Here is a 15,030-nt window from a genome sequence, read left to right as displayed (position 1 = left end):
AGATTCAAATTCCCACTACTGCCGGAACACTAAACTTAAAATTTACAGTCGATTCTAAACGAAGAGAGATGTAAAATGCAAAGCTGTGTTTCTTAGAGAAGTACATTCGATTCAAAGAAAACCTTAAGCTAATGAGAATAAGAGTTACATTGCAGTAGTTGTGAAAAAATCCACTTACAACATGGCTCCCCTCAAAAGCTTTTTACGTGCAAGGGACAACGGTCCCTTTGTTTATTTGAGTTATTATGAGAGCGTCATTTAGTTTTAAAATTGTTTTTAAAACAATGAGAATGGCTTGGGTTCATACTCTTTATATATTTAATAATAAAATAATATTTTTAATATAATCAAAACTATTAAAATATATTTCGGTTTGAAGGGTGGGGCAGCCGTTGTAACTATTCTTGAGACCTTAGAACTTATATCTCAAGGTGGGTGGCGCCTTTACGTCGTAGATGTCTATGGGCTCCAGTAACCACTTAACACCAGGTGGGCTGTGAGCTCGTCCATCCAACTAGCAATAAAAAAAAACTGTTTTTTGGGAAGCGATTGATAAAAGGCAGTATTTTTTTCAAATTAAGCACCATGACGTTAGCGAATAGTAATAACAGAATATATAATTCAACACGCTATTAATTTGTAAGGCCTGTTTATGATCATTGTAAAGTGAATCTTAAGTCATAGTATTTACAGAGTAAATCGAATGTGAAAACGTATGATCTAGGTAAGTAAGTAGAGTTTAGTATGTGTATTAATTTCGTAAAATATTTATTATAAAACGAACGCCCAGTCTTTTAAAATAGTGACGGCACTGACTAATATTGAATGTTGTTATTTGAGAATAGGATCTCAGCAAATTGAACAGATATCTATACCGCCAATTAAACAACTATTAATGTTTTAGTCTGTTCGTAATCCATTTCGTTTTGATAATCCCCAATCAATTTTGATTGTACAGTAAATTTTAGATGGCTCGTGAAATAGAACTGGAATTTACTTGTGAAACAGCGATCGATATCTCGATATCTATCCCGATATTTCGTCGAAGGAATTTGTTGTCATTCTATCTATTTTGATTTTGCATTGTTTTAGCTACAAATAAAAAGAGGAATAAACAAATTTGTCTTTGATAAATAAGCTGAGGAATTTAAACAGACAGGTTATTAGTATTTGATACCGAGTGTATTAAAAATTCAGAAAACATTATTCGATTTAAGAAGTTATTTCTTTATGAAAACAAATTACGTATTACATAATTTGCATAACTTATGTAATACGTAAGTAAAAATACAATAAAAAAACCCTCTTTTTGAATAAAAAATCGTTGACGTATTATTGAAACATTTTATAGATGAGTGAGTGTCGTTGCAGGGATTTCCTATCTCTCTCGCACGTCCATTGCAAGACCATGCTTTTGGCTTGAACAATTTTCCCCGCCACCTAATTTAAAAGACTACGAACTTTAATAATTTCGGAACGGGTTTATGATATTCTTACTGAGTTTTATTCTAGACGAGCGACCCGCCCTCGCTTCACTTCGGAAACATTAAATTTTATCATTAATAGCAGAGTCCCGCGATGTTACCCGCGGTTATTTTCGTACCGTGGGTGACGCCGCGAGGCGAAGCTAGTCGAAAAAAAGTAGCCTAAGCTACTCTTTAGATCATCAGCATTCTACCAGTGAAAGTCTCGTCAAAATCAGTCCAGCCGTTCTAGAGATTAGCTGGAACAAAAAGACAGACAGACAAAAATAAAAATAAATGTTGTTTTGGTGTATATGTACCGTCTATATTCATATGCACGTAGTAAAAAGCGGTTATTTCAATTTTACAAACAGACACTCCAATTTTATTTATATGTATAGATAAGGTACGATATATTTTTGATTAAAATAATTAATTTTTTTTTTTTTTTTTATTGCTCTTGTAGGCAGACGAGCATACGGCCCACCTGATGGTGAGTGGTAACCGTCGCCCATGGACTTCAGCAATGCCAGGGGCAGAGCCAAGCCGCTGCCTAAATTATTAATTGAGTTAAGATCTCAGTGAAAATGTAATTTAACTGTTGAGGTGAATACGAATACATAAATGAGGCGATTGCTAATAATATTGTTCAGTGGTAGTATCAATAGTAGTAAAATCACGCGATTGTGATCCGGTGGAAGAGTCAGTAAAGCATTACTCTTGCTGGGACTAATGTTAGCAAGACCTCCTAGGTTGAGCCCCGTGAGCTCACCTATCAGTTCGAGCGTCATTGGAATAGCCTCTTGGACTATCAACGATTAGGTAGGGAGAAAAAAAACGAAAAAGTAATGACATTTTTGTTCCAAAAAGTTTTCAATATTTATTTGGAGAAACATAAACCTGTTTAATTTTGAACACCGGACACATCACTCGCATACTTATGTATAAAGTTGTTATTACAAATTAGTGTCTGACGAAGCATGTTGCGGATAATAACATGTACTTTTAGGTTAGGAATATTGTGTTCTTTTTTTTTTATAATAAACTAGCGACCCGCCCTCGCTTCGCTTCGGAAACATTAAAACACACATGAAACCAAAAAATAAAAATAAAAAAAAAATAAAAAAAAGTAGCCTATGTTCATCAGGGACAATGTCGGCTTCTAATGAAAAAAGAATTTTTCAAATCGGTCCAGTAGTTTCGGAGCCTATTCGAAACAAACAAACAAACAAATCTTTCTTCTTTATAATATTACTAGCGACCCGCCCTCGCTTCGCTTCGGAAACATTAAAACCCACATGAAACCAAAAAAATAAAATAAAAAAAGTAGCCTATGTTCATCAGGGACAATGTCGGCATCTAATGGAAAAAGAATTTTTCAAATCGGTCCGGTAGTTTCGGAGCCTATTCGAAACAAACAAACAAACAAATCTTTCCTCTTTATAATATTATAATATATTAGTATTAGTATTAGTATAGATAAATTAACTAAATAAAATTAGTGTCACACACTCTGTAAGCTTTAGTGACTCGAAATCGCACCTCGTAACTCGAAAGCAACAAAGCGATGACAATATTGTGCTATGAATGTTCTTGTTAGTTATGACAGTAGGGATGCGTTATTCAAGAATACGTGTACAAATGTTTTCTTTACGACGTCGATAAACGGTACAGAGTAAATAGATTTGAAGAATACACAGCAGCATATTGCGTTTATCATTTTATGAACTCATAAGAGCAATACGGCCACGGTACCGTGTAATGGGATAAAACAAAGATTAAGTAATTGGATTTTTATTTTATTTTTAAATCTGGCAATATATCTTGCATGACGTCAGCAAACAATCATCGTTATTCTTTCATTAAATACATATTATAAATTTGAAAATAGGTTTTGGTGGTCAGGTTTGGCTCGCCAGCCAGAGCCTTAATCTGGTCGAGCAAAATCTTCCACTCGTTTCTATGCAATTTTCCCAAGACTAACTAACGCCTTTTATTTTGGCGCCTTTGTTTACGTGCCAACCAGCTACTTGAGGCGTCAACGGTTTCTTTGGGTTCCTGACTTTATCCATAAAAGTGGATTTAGAACTTTGCTTCCAAAATCGTTTATTCGTTGTATTGTTTAATTTTATAAATATTGCCAATGCTCTTTATAGAACACTAGCGACCCGCCCTCGCTTCGCTTCGGAAACTGCAATTTATTATTGATTTTTCCACTATTTAATGGATGTTATTATTATAGATATAAACCTTCCTCTTCAATCACTCTACTTATTAAAAAAAACCGCATATAAACCTTCCTCTTCAATCACCTTTCTATTAAAAAAAACCGGATCAAAATCCGTTGCGTAGTTTTAAAGATTTAAGCATACATAGGGATATAGGGACAGAGAAAGCGACTTTTGTACAGTTTGTTTTAGTGGCGTCAACATCTTCTAACTGTATTGTATCCAAAATTCTGCTGAGGATCTTTCGCTTCAAGATTAGCGGGGCATGTCTGTCATCTTTTTTACACATCGTTGACCTTATACGCTAATACAACGCAATAGTACGCTTAGTATAGTCCTATGAAGTTAGATTTTCATTTCATGCTTAGGCTTTGAACGAAAATATACAAAGGAACTAAAAGGAGACACAACTTTAAAGATAAGTATTTTATCTCTGCAGATATGCTATTATCTTTTGTTATTGGAGAGCCCAGTCCCAAAAAAGATATCCACAACCCTGAAGGCATTTCCCTAAAAACACATTTTAGATTAGACTCAATAGATTTTCGAGATGTAAAAAAGATTTTTTTGTGCCTGATACGGCCGATTGTAAATAAAATGTAATCTTATCTTTGGTTTTATAGCGTTTCAATAAAATACTAAACACAGCGAAAAGCACAAAGTCAATATAATTAAATTTATGACTTAAAAGAAAGACTGTAGATAAAAAACTTCAATTTAAACCCTGTAACAAAATTTCCTCACAAAGGTCTTTAAAATTTAATTATTAACATTTTAAATTGCTTATGTTTATAGTGGGGTTTCTGTTAGCATTTCTATGGAATAGGACAGATTTTTTGTTATCTTTCTATCTTTATCTAGAAAGGTTGAAATTTTTATTTATTGCGTACATGGGTGTACGAACTCACAGTCCACCTGGTGTTAAGTGGTTTCGGGATTCCATAGACATCTACAACGTAGACGCGCCACCCACCTTGAGATACAAGTTCTAAAGTCTCAGTATAGTTACAACGGCTGCCCCACCCTTCAAACCAAAACGCATTACTGCTTCACGGCAAAAATAGACGGGGCGGTGGTACCTATCCGCGCGGACTCACAAGTGGTCCTACCACCAGTAATCACCTATTTTTGTTACTAAAATAATTTCATTTGTGGAAAACATGGCAGACTTTATACACATAAAAACCGAATCTGAATATCGTAATAAAGTAATCAGTGACATCCAGTATTGCCAGGTATGCGAGAAATTCCAAGAACATGAATAATTATTTGCAGTTTCATAACTCAGTTTAATTTGTTGGGCTTTAATTATCGTTTCCATTCAATCGACATTAAACAGAAGACGTATTTATTGTTGCCGGTCGCCCGTTTGTGTGTTTAACGATGTTGTCCTTTTGTTATGACGCACCACGAAGCTATTCTTAACAATATGAGTGTATTTTTATGTTTTGTATTTCGAAAGGTTCTGTACTAGCTACACTATCTGTCGGAATTCTATTATCTGACTTTTGTTGGGCAGGTTAGTTATTTACTTGGACTAGAGGTCTCGCAGTAGTCGAAATTCCACTATAATTAATTGGAATTGTAAGTTTGTACACTATTATGATTGTATTTTATATTTCTATAATTACAAAATTCGCCACTATAAAAATTATTAACAAAGACAAACAATATTTAATCTATTCTCAATTTGACTACAGACGTCAAGAACAAAAGTTTGACAATAAATAGTATGCATGCGTGTGTGCGTCAAAACATGGTATGTAGTGTGTGTAATGTTTTCTTTTTTGATTTAATGTATCTTTTATGCATTATTTAAAAAAAATATCAGCATTGTGCACTTCTTCTCTATATTCTCTATAAGTGTGCAAAATTTCATACTCCTCCGTCCGCGCAATTTTCGTAAAAAGGGATACAAAGTTTTTGCTTCACGTATTAATATATAGATTAAATGGAATTGAGACTTCGTCTGGTCTGAAGGTGAGCTTTAGTCATGCAGTAGCGTCTGACGGTAGGTAATCGTTATCTTCATTATCTATATCGTCCGAGCCGTGAACTGCGTTTGCTGTCTATGTTAATATTAAAACAGAAATCTTTTCAAGTGATACACCAATACAATTTTTATTTTCCAACAGTTCGTCTTCTCGCATTAAAACTGTATAATCTCAACAAACTTACTGATTTTATAGGAGAGTGTTTTAAAGGTTTAACATGTAATATTTTTAATATTAATCATATTTGCAACATTTATTTTTTATTTTTTACCAGTTACATTAACTGTCTTTTAAATTAAGATAAAGCTATGTATTAATTTTGTTAATAGTAGTCAAAACATAGGTTAAGTAAAAAAAAAAACTAAAACTAAACTACGCTCTTTTGACAGTATTTATGAGAAAAATACTGGTGATACCAAATGTTTACGCATATTAATGCGAAAAAGCGAGCTGATAGCATCGCTCATATTTTTTTATCATAAAATATATAAATTTGAAATCCTAATCTTTGATCTCGAAGTGATGCCAAATAAAGTTATTTTCAGAAAGAAAAATCGATTTACTTACGAATTTATACTTGACTTTTGTTTGCGCGACTCTTCAGTCGTATAATATCTGTTTCTCCATTCTTCCATTTGATCAAACTTGAATATGTTAAGTGTTATTTATTCGGATTGGTTTATTTAATGTTAAAATATTGAAATGAACGAAGCATCAACTAGAGTCAAATAATGTAACTGGCACTAACCCCAGTGCTTGGCACTTAAATGTCAATGCATATAAAACTTTATATCAATTTCTTAATTTTATTTTGAATGTGGCAATATCGTGTTTTTATAAAAGCCACTGCCATTCTTCATTTAAATCTGTTATGGGATTGATGTGAACTGTAAATTATTTAGTGCCATTACTCTTGACTATTACACCGGAATTGCAACACTAATAAAGGCGATTCAACGTCACCCATTAGAACATTACATTACCAATAACAGTATTAGTTTATAGTTCATGTGGTTATTTATATCTTGGCTAATTAAAGTTTAAACTAGAATGTACATGATCATTAATAGCGTTCTGGTTTCTCACACGATTTTGTATCGGTTATTAACGTTGAACCTCTTACATATTTAATAGCATTATTACAGTATCATTGCTCGTTTAATAGGATAATTATAACTTTGCTTCCCTACCTTTAAACAACATTTCATTAATATAATATCAAGCATCCAATATCATTAAAGGTAATATTAACACGATAATACACGCCGCTATCAACCTTATTGCCTGCCTTGGTTGGAAGCAGATCTTTCCCCGTCCTGCTCAATCCTTATACAAACGAAGAAGACGAACGACTTGTCTGCCATCTGGTAAAGTAATTTAACCTTAACTATTATGTAGTTACGTCATTTTGAACCGTGAGATACGACAAGAAAACACATTAGTAGTAGGTACAATGATATATTAAAATTGAAACAGAGCTACAAAAGCGAGGAAAATAAGGTATTGCACTACAGAATAAGCAAGCAAAATACGTAAAAATAATGTAGCATTTCAGTTGAAGCAGCTGTTTTGAAAATACGATCACAAAAAAATCGCTTTCACATATTTCAAAACAAGAATACGTTCATCTTATAAAACGGTCAAAGAATAGTTTCGACATTGTTTTTATAAAAACAAACATATTTTTTTTGTTTTCCGTCGAAAACATTCCAAAACAACTTGTTTAAACTAATGTCGGGGTATCGTCGGGCGTATTTCCTTACAGCTAGCAATTTTTCTCGTGGTAAGTGCACTGCCGCTCCGGGTTCGATGCGCGGGCAACTCGCCAACTCGCCCGGCCGGTACGTAAATCACCCACACTCACTGAGCCAAGAAGCTCGCCTGCACTTTCATCTATTTTTTGTCACGACTTCCCGTTCAATTGATGACGGTCGGGTCAGAAAATTGGTTGAATTATAATAACGTTTGATCCTAAGCATTCCCCGAATTGTAATAAAGAAATACCGCATAGGTTTGTTTTTATAATCGTGAAAAAAAAAAAAAAAAACCACAAAATATAAGTCAACAAAAACATATTTCCTGTTCTTTGTTATTTTCCTATAAAACAACTTTGTATTTTATTTACTGCGGACATTAAAATAAAACAAAAAGTTTCAAAAAGCAACATACGAACAATATTTCTCTACAAATAAATCAAAATAAATTCTATCATCATTCAAGTCTTTGTTAGCTGAGAGTTACCAGGCTTGCAGCGCGTCGAGGAACTCCCAATCAACCGCCCTATTGACAAACATATGGCCGAGCCGTATTGGAGTCTGTCGACGTTTATTTGCATTTCGTTTCAAAACTTTTATCAAGTTGACCGTAAAGTGGAATTGGCTGTGGAATCTCTACTTAATAAAGGCGATTGATAATGTTTGACTCATCATTTATTTTCTTTCGAAAAGAAATGTAATTCTACTAAACTATTTCATATGGTATGAATAGAACATGTACTTAGATGTTTCGAACGAAATTAGTTTTATAATGGCGAAGAGGATCCAATGGCTGGATCTTTCTAGACTAATCTCCGTTTAATTTCCGTTCGATTCCAATAAGTAAGTCAAGACTGTGTGTCGCTTCACCGTTATTAATATTCGATTGAAAAGTTTATTTAAAAAATAAATAAAAACTCCGCTTCAAATAATAAATCATTAACACACTTTTCGGGCGAGATGCCCAGACGAGTTAAATGAAGCACCATTAACATTGATTGATGAACAATATTTCGGCTACACAAATTATTTTATAGTTGCCATTATAATGGCTGACAGAATGATTTCAAGATTATCTGTTTTGGATATTTTGAATATCGTTTTAAATTGATTGAAATCTATTTCTATTTTAACTACTTAAGCAATTGGTAGCATATTTAATACGACATTTGGAATCTTTTCAAACGCAAGTATTTTAAGATGCTTAAGTTGGATAAGTTGCACAGTTTTCTGAATATCAAATGTAATATGTCGAGTTTATATTATATTAGTTCTGTATTATATATTTCTTAAGGTAATTTTTCATTTGTCGTGGTTCTTAGTATATATTTATTGTTCGAATAAAGACAATCAAAGTGGAATTCAATGAAATCTAAGAAAATGTTGTCTTTAACTGAAATAAAATGATGCTAGAGCCAATAGCGAACGTCATGTTTTTTTTTGTACGGCTTATCCGCTGCGACTTAGTTCTAGACTTGAAATTGATGAATCATTTAAATTCTTGCTTAAGTTTTTTTTTAATTTGAATGAGAAATCTGTAAATAAATATAAAACGTAGGTACTGACTAGATTTTGATCTAATAATGTTTTTAAGCCTTGAAATTTCATCTATAATGAATCGATTTCCTGGAAATCTGTGTTTTTAATTGGAAAAACTAAAATTTTGCATATGAATAGTCATTTTTCGTTAACCAAACTTAAGAACTCCAAACTTAAGAATACAGTATATCGTATGTTTATAAAACCTGCCTTTATAAAACATATAAAATGAGATCTTTTAGGACATAAATATAAAGTAAATAGATATGTCTTTTGTAGAGTTTCTGTTTGTCTTTTAATTTTAATACTATATAGTAAACTTCTATCTACGAGCGTTCCCCGACAAAAAATCTTGCTTATCTTCTTTTTTTAACGTTAAAATGTTTTTTTTTCTACTATTATAACAACAGTAACACGCTTACATTTCAAATAAATCTAATAAGAGTAAATATAAAACCTCCTCAATCCTCAGTTACAAACTAATCCGGATTTAAATTTACAACAAAGTAACAATTTCCTCTCATCAACATTTCTACCGGCCACTTTCCTACCATAAAAGTGTCAAGACATCGAACACTACGGACACAAAAAACGCCTCTTAAAGTAGCGCAACGTAATATTATGAATGAATACAAATAAGCAGGTAGATGTTTTACAATTATTTAAGTTCACTTCTACTAGCCGCTAATTAGGTAATCAAGTCCAGGTATAATTCTGTTGGTTATTAAGTAAATTGCTAGAGCTATTTACGGTTCAATTTGCTCCGTTTAATGGTCTTTAATACTTTAGTTGGTCGTTTTAAAACGTGCTTGTCTTAAGTTTTGTAGATAAACAGTGGACGCGTTTCGGTTTTGATTGTACCCACTGCATTTACGATACACGAATTTTATTGGTTGTCTTAACGAGCTAATTGTGGTGGTTAATCTTCTAACTACATTTAACTGAGTGTACGGGTGCTTGAATAGATAAAATTTATCAAAAATGTTTTTATTGTAAACTAATTGTTATTCACTTTCCCACGTATGTGTTGAGGATATGTTATTAATATATTTAAAAATCAAGAAAAAACATGGTCGTTTTCCATGACGCAGCTCCATTTTCTCATATAAAATACCGAACGCTGTACCAGGCTCGCATAAGCACGCGCGTCATAAAAAAGTTACGACGAGTTATCAAAAGGGCGCAGTAAAGTCGGCGTCGTCGACTGAGCTATAAACTGCCCGCTGGATGTCGTAGGGTTGCCATATACAACTTTTCCACACCACTTAGAAGTTTCGGATGAAAACATTCGAATTCCCGAAAAAGGTACGCCTTGGGGACAGGCCGCGCGGCCGTCTTTCTTGAAATCGAGGAATAGAGCTACTTATACTCTGTAATTTGCTTAACTTTTTTCTTTCTTATTTACCCTTTACGATCGGTTTGACGTTTCTCTCATAGGTTCACTTCTTTATTTTGCTATCATAAAGTAACATCGTAAATAAAAGACGTGTAGCTTATTTTATCGTTTAACATTCTGTATTTCTAGATTCTTGTTATTATATTTAATAACGCAGAAATTTTTCTTTTCTTTTTGTAAAGACTTAAGTTTAAATCTAATATACAAAGATACAATTCTCGTAAACTTTAAACCTGGTCTACTATTAAATAACGATTCACTTCATAATAATGTAACCGCCATTTCTTTTCTCGAACATAAATTCAATATCCCCTCTATACCCCTGTTTTCCTGGTACTTAAACTTGGAGCAAACTGTCGAGCTTAAAATTGTTATTTTATTTACTTTTACATTAATGTCTACAGTTAATCAAATATAATGTTTATGGAGACATCATAAAACTTTATTGTTATCATCGTATTGCATAAATTATAGGAATTTGCTGTAGGTTATGGTATTGTAATTGCGCAATTATTTATACAGGTGTATGTTGTTATTCTTGTGATATTATTTGGAGAGTTTTATTGTTTTAATGATCGTTTTTAATTTTCTGTATCCGAAACGGAATTATGAAATTAAATAGAACTTAACTTTCGTGAATCGAAATTTATTGATGTTAAACAGATGTTTTTTTTTATATTGCTTATTGCTATTGTAAGGTCGAAATCTCTATTGTATTGTAATAACTTTTAAATAACCTTCAAAGCGGTAAGCGTGTTCAAGGCAAAAATAGGTATAAATACAGTACTTTCACAGCACTAAAGTACATACCCTCAATTTCACTAAAATATGTCAGTAGTTTATTCACGATATTTTTTGTCTGAAATCGCGGTTTAGATATACCAAACAAGATGGATATTTATTCCGAAATTCATTTCTCTGCAGTCATGAAAACAAAATTTGTAATAATTAAAAATGAGTAAGTGAAACAAATTGTCATATTAGTCTTATATGTCACAACACTAAAATTAGAATGATTTGTAACTAATTACACGAATTCTGATCGCCCCCTTAGCATATTAATTACTCGAGTGTTTCTTTATAAACATATGAAATACACGGTTAATGTCAGAGGGGCGAGCGGTTAAATAAAACAGAGCAGTTTTATAGATAGCGCGGTAATGGATTTCGGAACGGCACGTTGGCACGAAATAAACGCTTTTAACATTCTACGTCCAAACGGTATCAGCCGTTCTGAGTTCGTACGTCTATTAGGCAGTAGTGTCGTCAACACGTCGCAACATCGACGCCGACAGAGGTACTTTGCATCGTCAATTAGTTTAACAGTGACGGCATTGTAGCAATAAATACGCATAGGTTTGGCACTAAGTACACATCTAGTCTGGGTTTATGTTACGCTTTGCGAGAGTATCCGGCCTTATCTACGCTGTTTTATGACTATTTTACGATTATTGCCCCCTTTGAATCGGTTATAACTCCGTACGATATGAAATTTCTATAAAGGAATAATTTCAAATGGACATGTTCATTTAAGTGGTTTTACGGCGTTGTATTAATTTTTATAGCTCTCAGCTCGGAAACGACCGGTGCTGTTATTCAAATTATACCTTATCGCTGTTTTACATCAAAACATGTCAATAAAATTATAATCAGTTATTAATCTACGCAAACATGTTGTAGGTGCGTTTAAAAACTCATCGCCAACATATTTTTGATGCTAATTTAATTTTGTTCATCTTACAAACTTTGTAAGAGAATCCAAGTTTTGTTCCAAAGTTGACGGTGGTGGTATTGTTGCAGGGCTACAATGGTGTGTGCGCGTGCGGGGCAGCGGGGGGCGGGCGGTGCTGAGCGGCGCGCATGGCGGCGCCAATGAGGGAGGGCGCGCCGGCCGGCGGAACTCGCCCCGCGCCCCACGCGCATCCCGCCAACTTCGAGTACGATGACAACGAGTGGGACATCGGCATCGGCGACCTTATCATAGACCTCGATGCCGACATAGAGAAGACTGACGAGGCGGGCGGCATGGCGGCGCGCGCCGAACCTGATGCACAGCGCACCGCGCTCAAAATGAAGATCAAGCGCACCAAGCCCGGCACTAAAAGCTCCGAGGCCAAACACGAGATCGTCAAATCTAACGAGACGAACGGCGAACCGAAGCCGCAAGCGCCGACTACTGCCGTGCCGCCCGCCGCCGCCAAGCGCGGCTCCGGCGGACACCGGCGGGACAAGGCAAGAGACAAACATCATCACCCGCACCCGCCGCACGACGTTAACGGCGTGGCGAGAGTACCCCCACCACCGAACGCACCGGGTCCCCCCGCAGCACCCTCGCCTGCGTCATTACCCGCCGGCAGTACGACCACTCCCACGGTTCCCAAGCCCGAGCAGAGGCCGGCGGCAGCGCCCCGGCTGGAAGCTAAGCCTATGGCACCCACGCCATCCCCACAGTCGGCGGCGACAGCGCCTGCGCCACCGCCGGCTCCCGCGCCTCCTGCGCATCTCCCTCATCCTCCACCTCCTTCTAAACCTGAACCTGATGACTCAAGACAAGAAAATCAAAACATACAGCCACCAGCCAAGAAACAAAAAACGGAACCCAAGGTAAATATACATTTAAATACCTACGAATTGTCATATCAACTACTTTTAATTTAAAAATCATACAATAGAAACCGGCTGCCTCACACAATAAATAAATACCACGTAAGTATATGGAAATGAACGTTATTTTATATTTAATTTTTTTCGTTCATGAAACTAACTATACATAACAGTGGAAATCATAAACAAACTATCGATCACCCGTTCTGCCAGATAGTAGTAATCGGTTGCTAATCGTCTGATTGCTCTTATCGAGCATGTATCCGATTGTTTCGGAACAGTGTATTTAATTGTCAGGGCTTAGAGCTGTTTGCGAGGCTGATTGAGTGCAAACGGTCGTGGGGTGTAATCCGCGCCTGTCGCTCGCCGCATCGGTTCATTAAATCACCCCTACGCCGCCCGGTCCCTCGCCACACCCCCGGCCTCACAATGCCCATTGCACTCCACAAATTAATGCGATTGCGGCCTCTGTGGCAAATAAGGTTTTGTATCCTCAATGCAGGATTGCAGAAGCCGAATAGTCCGAGTAAAACAATCGAGTTTTGAATTCGCAATTAAATGTTTTCTACGACCGTGGCGCCGGGCCTTGAACGTCTCCGCTGACGATAAACAACGTCTAATAAATCTGTCAAACGTCGATTTGTAGATTCTGTTCGAAACAAAACGACTTCTGCTGTGCTCAAGTGAGAATTCCACCGTAATAAATGTCTTTGTGACCTCACTATGACGTTTAACAACACCATAGTCAATCGTGAGATAATTAATGTATTGTTTGCTAATAAATTCGGATATAACATTGTAATTGTACATTCAAGCCTCCGTCAAGGTATTTCGGTTATAGCAAAAAACTGCAGTGCAAAAAACAAAACTTGTGCGATTAAAATCTCATCAAATAACGATACACATATTCACTGTCTCATAAATTTTCAGTAATTAGCATTTGAACGCACGTATTTTAATATAGTAAAGCTCAAAGCCAAAACTATACGGACTCCATTAATCGTGACTGAATTTGATATTGCCAAAGGTTAATGCAAATCGCGTTCGACTTACGAACTCATCACGTTTAAACACATTAAATTATGGGTAGTTCTTACCTTAGAGTTTTATCGGCAGCGCGACAGCTGCGTTATGTCGTTACCACAATATTTTACGACAGGCGATATTACTGCGCCGTGTATGGGGTGTGTTTAAGACGAGGGTCGTCACCCTACGCTTTCTTGTTACTATTTCGCACGGGGGACGAACGCATCGGCAGACTCAAAAATTCCATTCATTAATCACAACTGTCGGGAACTGTAAAAATGTTTAAAGTGCTCGCGGAATCAATTTCGCTTTCGCCCCTAACCGGGAAAGTTCTCGATCGCGATAATTAAAGACGAGATATCAATTTCGGGAACTTAATGTTACAATGTACTTTCCCTTTGTTTCCGCCTAATAACTTTGCAGCTCCTGCCCTCGTGTACGAGTCGTTAAATTATCTCGGAGAGCTGTCGAAGTATCAATTACTTTTTATTCTAATTCATTTTAACGCTAACGTTTTCTATTCAGTTTCATTAACAAAAATCTTATATATAATCTGAATCTCGGAAACGGCTCCAACGTTTTTCATAAAATTTAGTATACAGGGGATTTCGGGGGGCGATAAATCGATCTAGCTACGATTTATTTTCAGAAAATGTTGTTTTATTCGTGTTTTCAATAATCAACTCTTCCCGACATCTATTGGTGAATAATAATACTATTTTTCTTAATTGAGGGCAACTAACCGCTTTAAAGACACAAGAAGATGGCGTTATAAAAAAAAAGCGAGCAAACCGACGAAGTATCGTTTTTGGAACGGTAACCGTTTGTGAATGTTTCTTTTTTTTTATTTATGTCGAAAAAGGGATCCAATGTGTTTCGTAATATTTGCTACGCGCGGCAGCCGTGCAGCCTTTACAATATACGTCCAAATACTTAAACTGTCGCATAATACACTATTATTACGAGCCACTTTCGGATAGGGACGATCCCTCCGTCAATAAAATATCCTTTCAATGCGTTGCCTTG

At 35.6% G+C, this 15,030-nt stretch overlaps 1 protein-coding gene across 6 annotated transcripts in view; it reads left to right on the top strand.

The window, feature by feature from the left end:
• LOC101738242 (zinc finger protein 608) overlaps positions 1-15,030 on the top strand; it is a 141,120-nt gene that overhangs the window by 27,913 nt on the left and 98,177 nt on the right. For all 6 annotated transcript variants that reach the window (XM_012694263.4, XM_012694259.4, XM_004922449.5 and 3 more), the window contains one exon: positions 12,175-12,978. In XM_012694263.4, coding sequence (XP_012549717.1) covers positions 12,235-12,978 — 744 coding nt within the window. In that variant the 5' untranslated portion in view covers positions 12,175-12,234. The remainder of the gene's footprint in view (positions 1-12,174; positions 12,979-15,030) is intronic.

This window comes from Bombyx mori, chromosome 19 (genome assembly GCF_030269925.1).
Source record: "Bombyx mori chromosome 19, ASM3026992v2".
Classification (NCBI taxonomy): domain Eukaryota; kingdom Metazoa; phylum Arthropoda; class Insecta; order Lepidoptera; family Bombycidae; genus Bombyx; species Bombyx mori.
The sequence above is the reverse complement of the archived record's forward strand: the minus strand, read 5'-3'. Positions and strand labels throughout refer to the sequence as shown.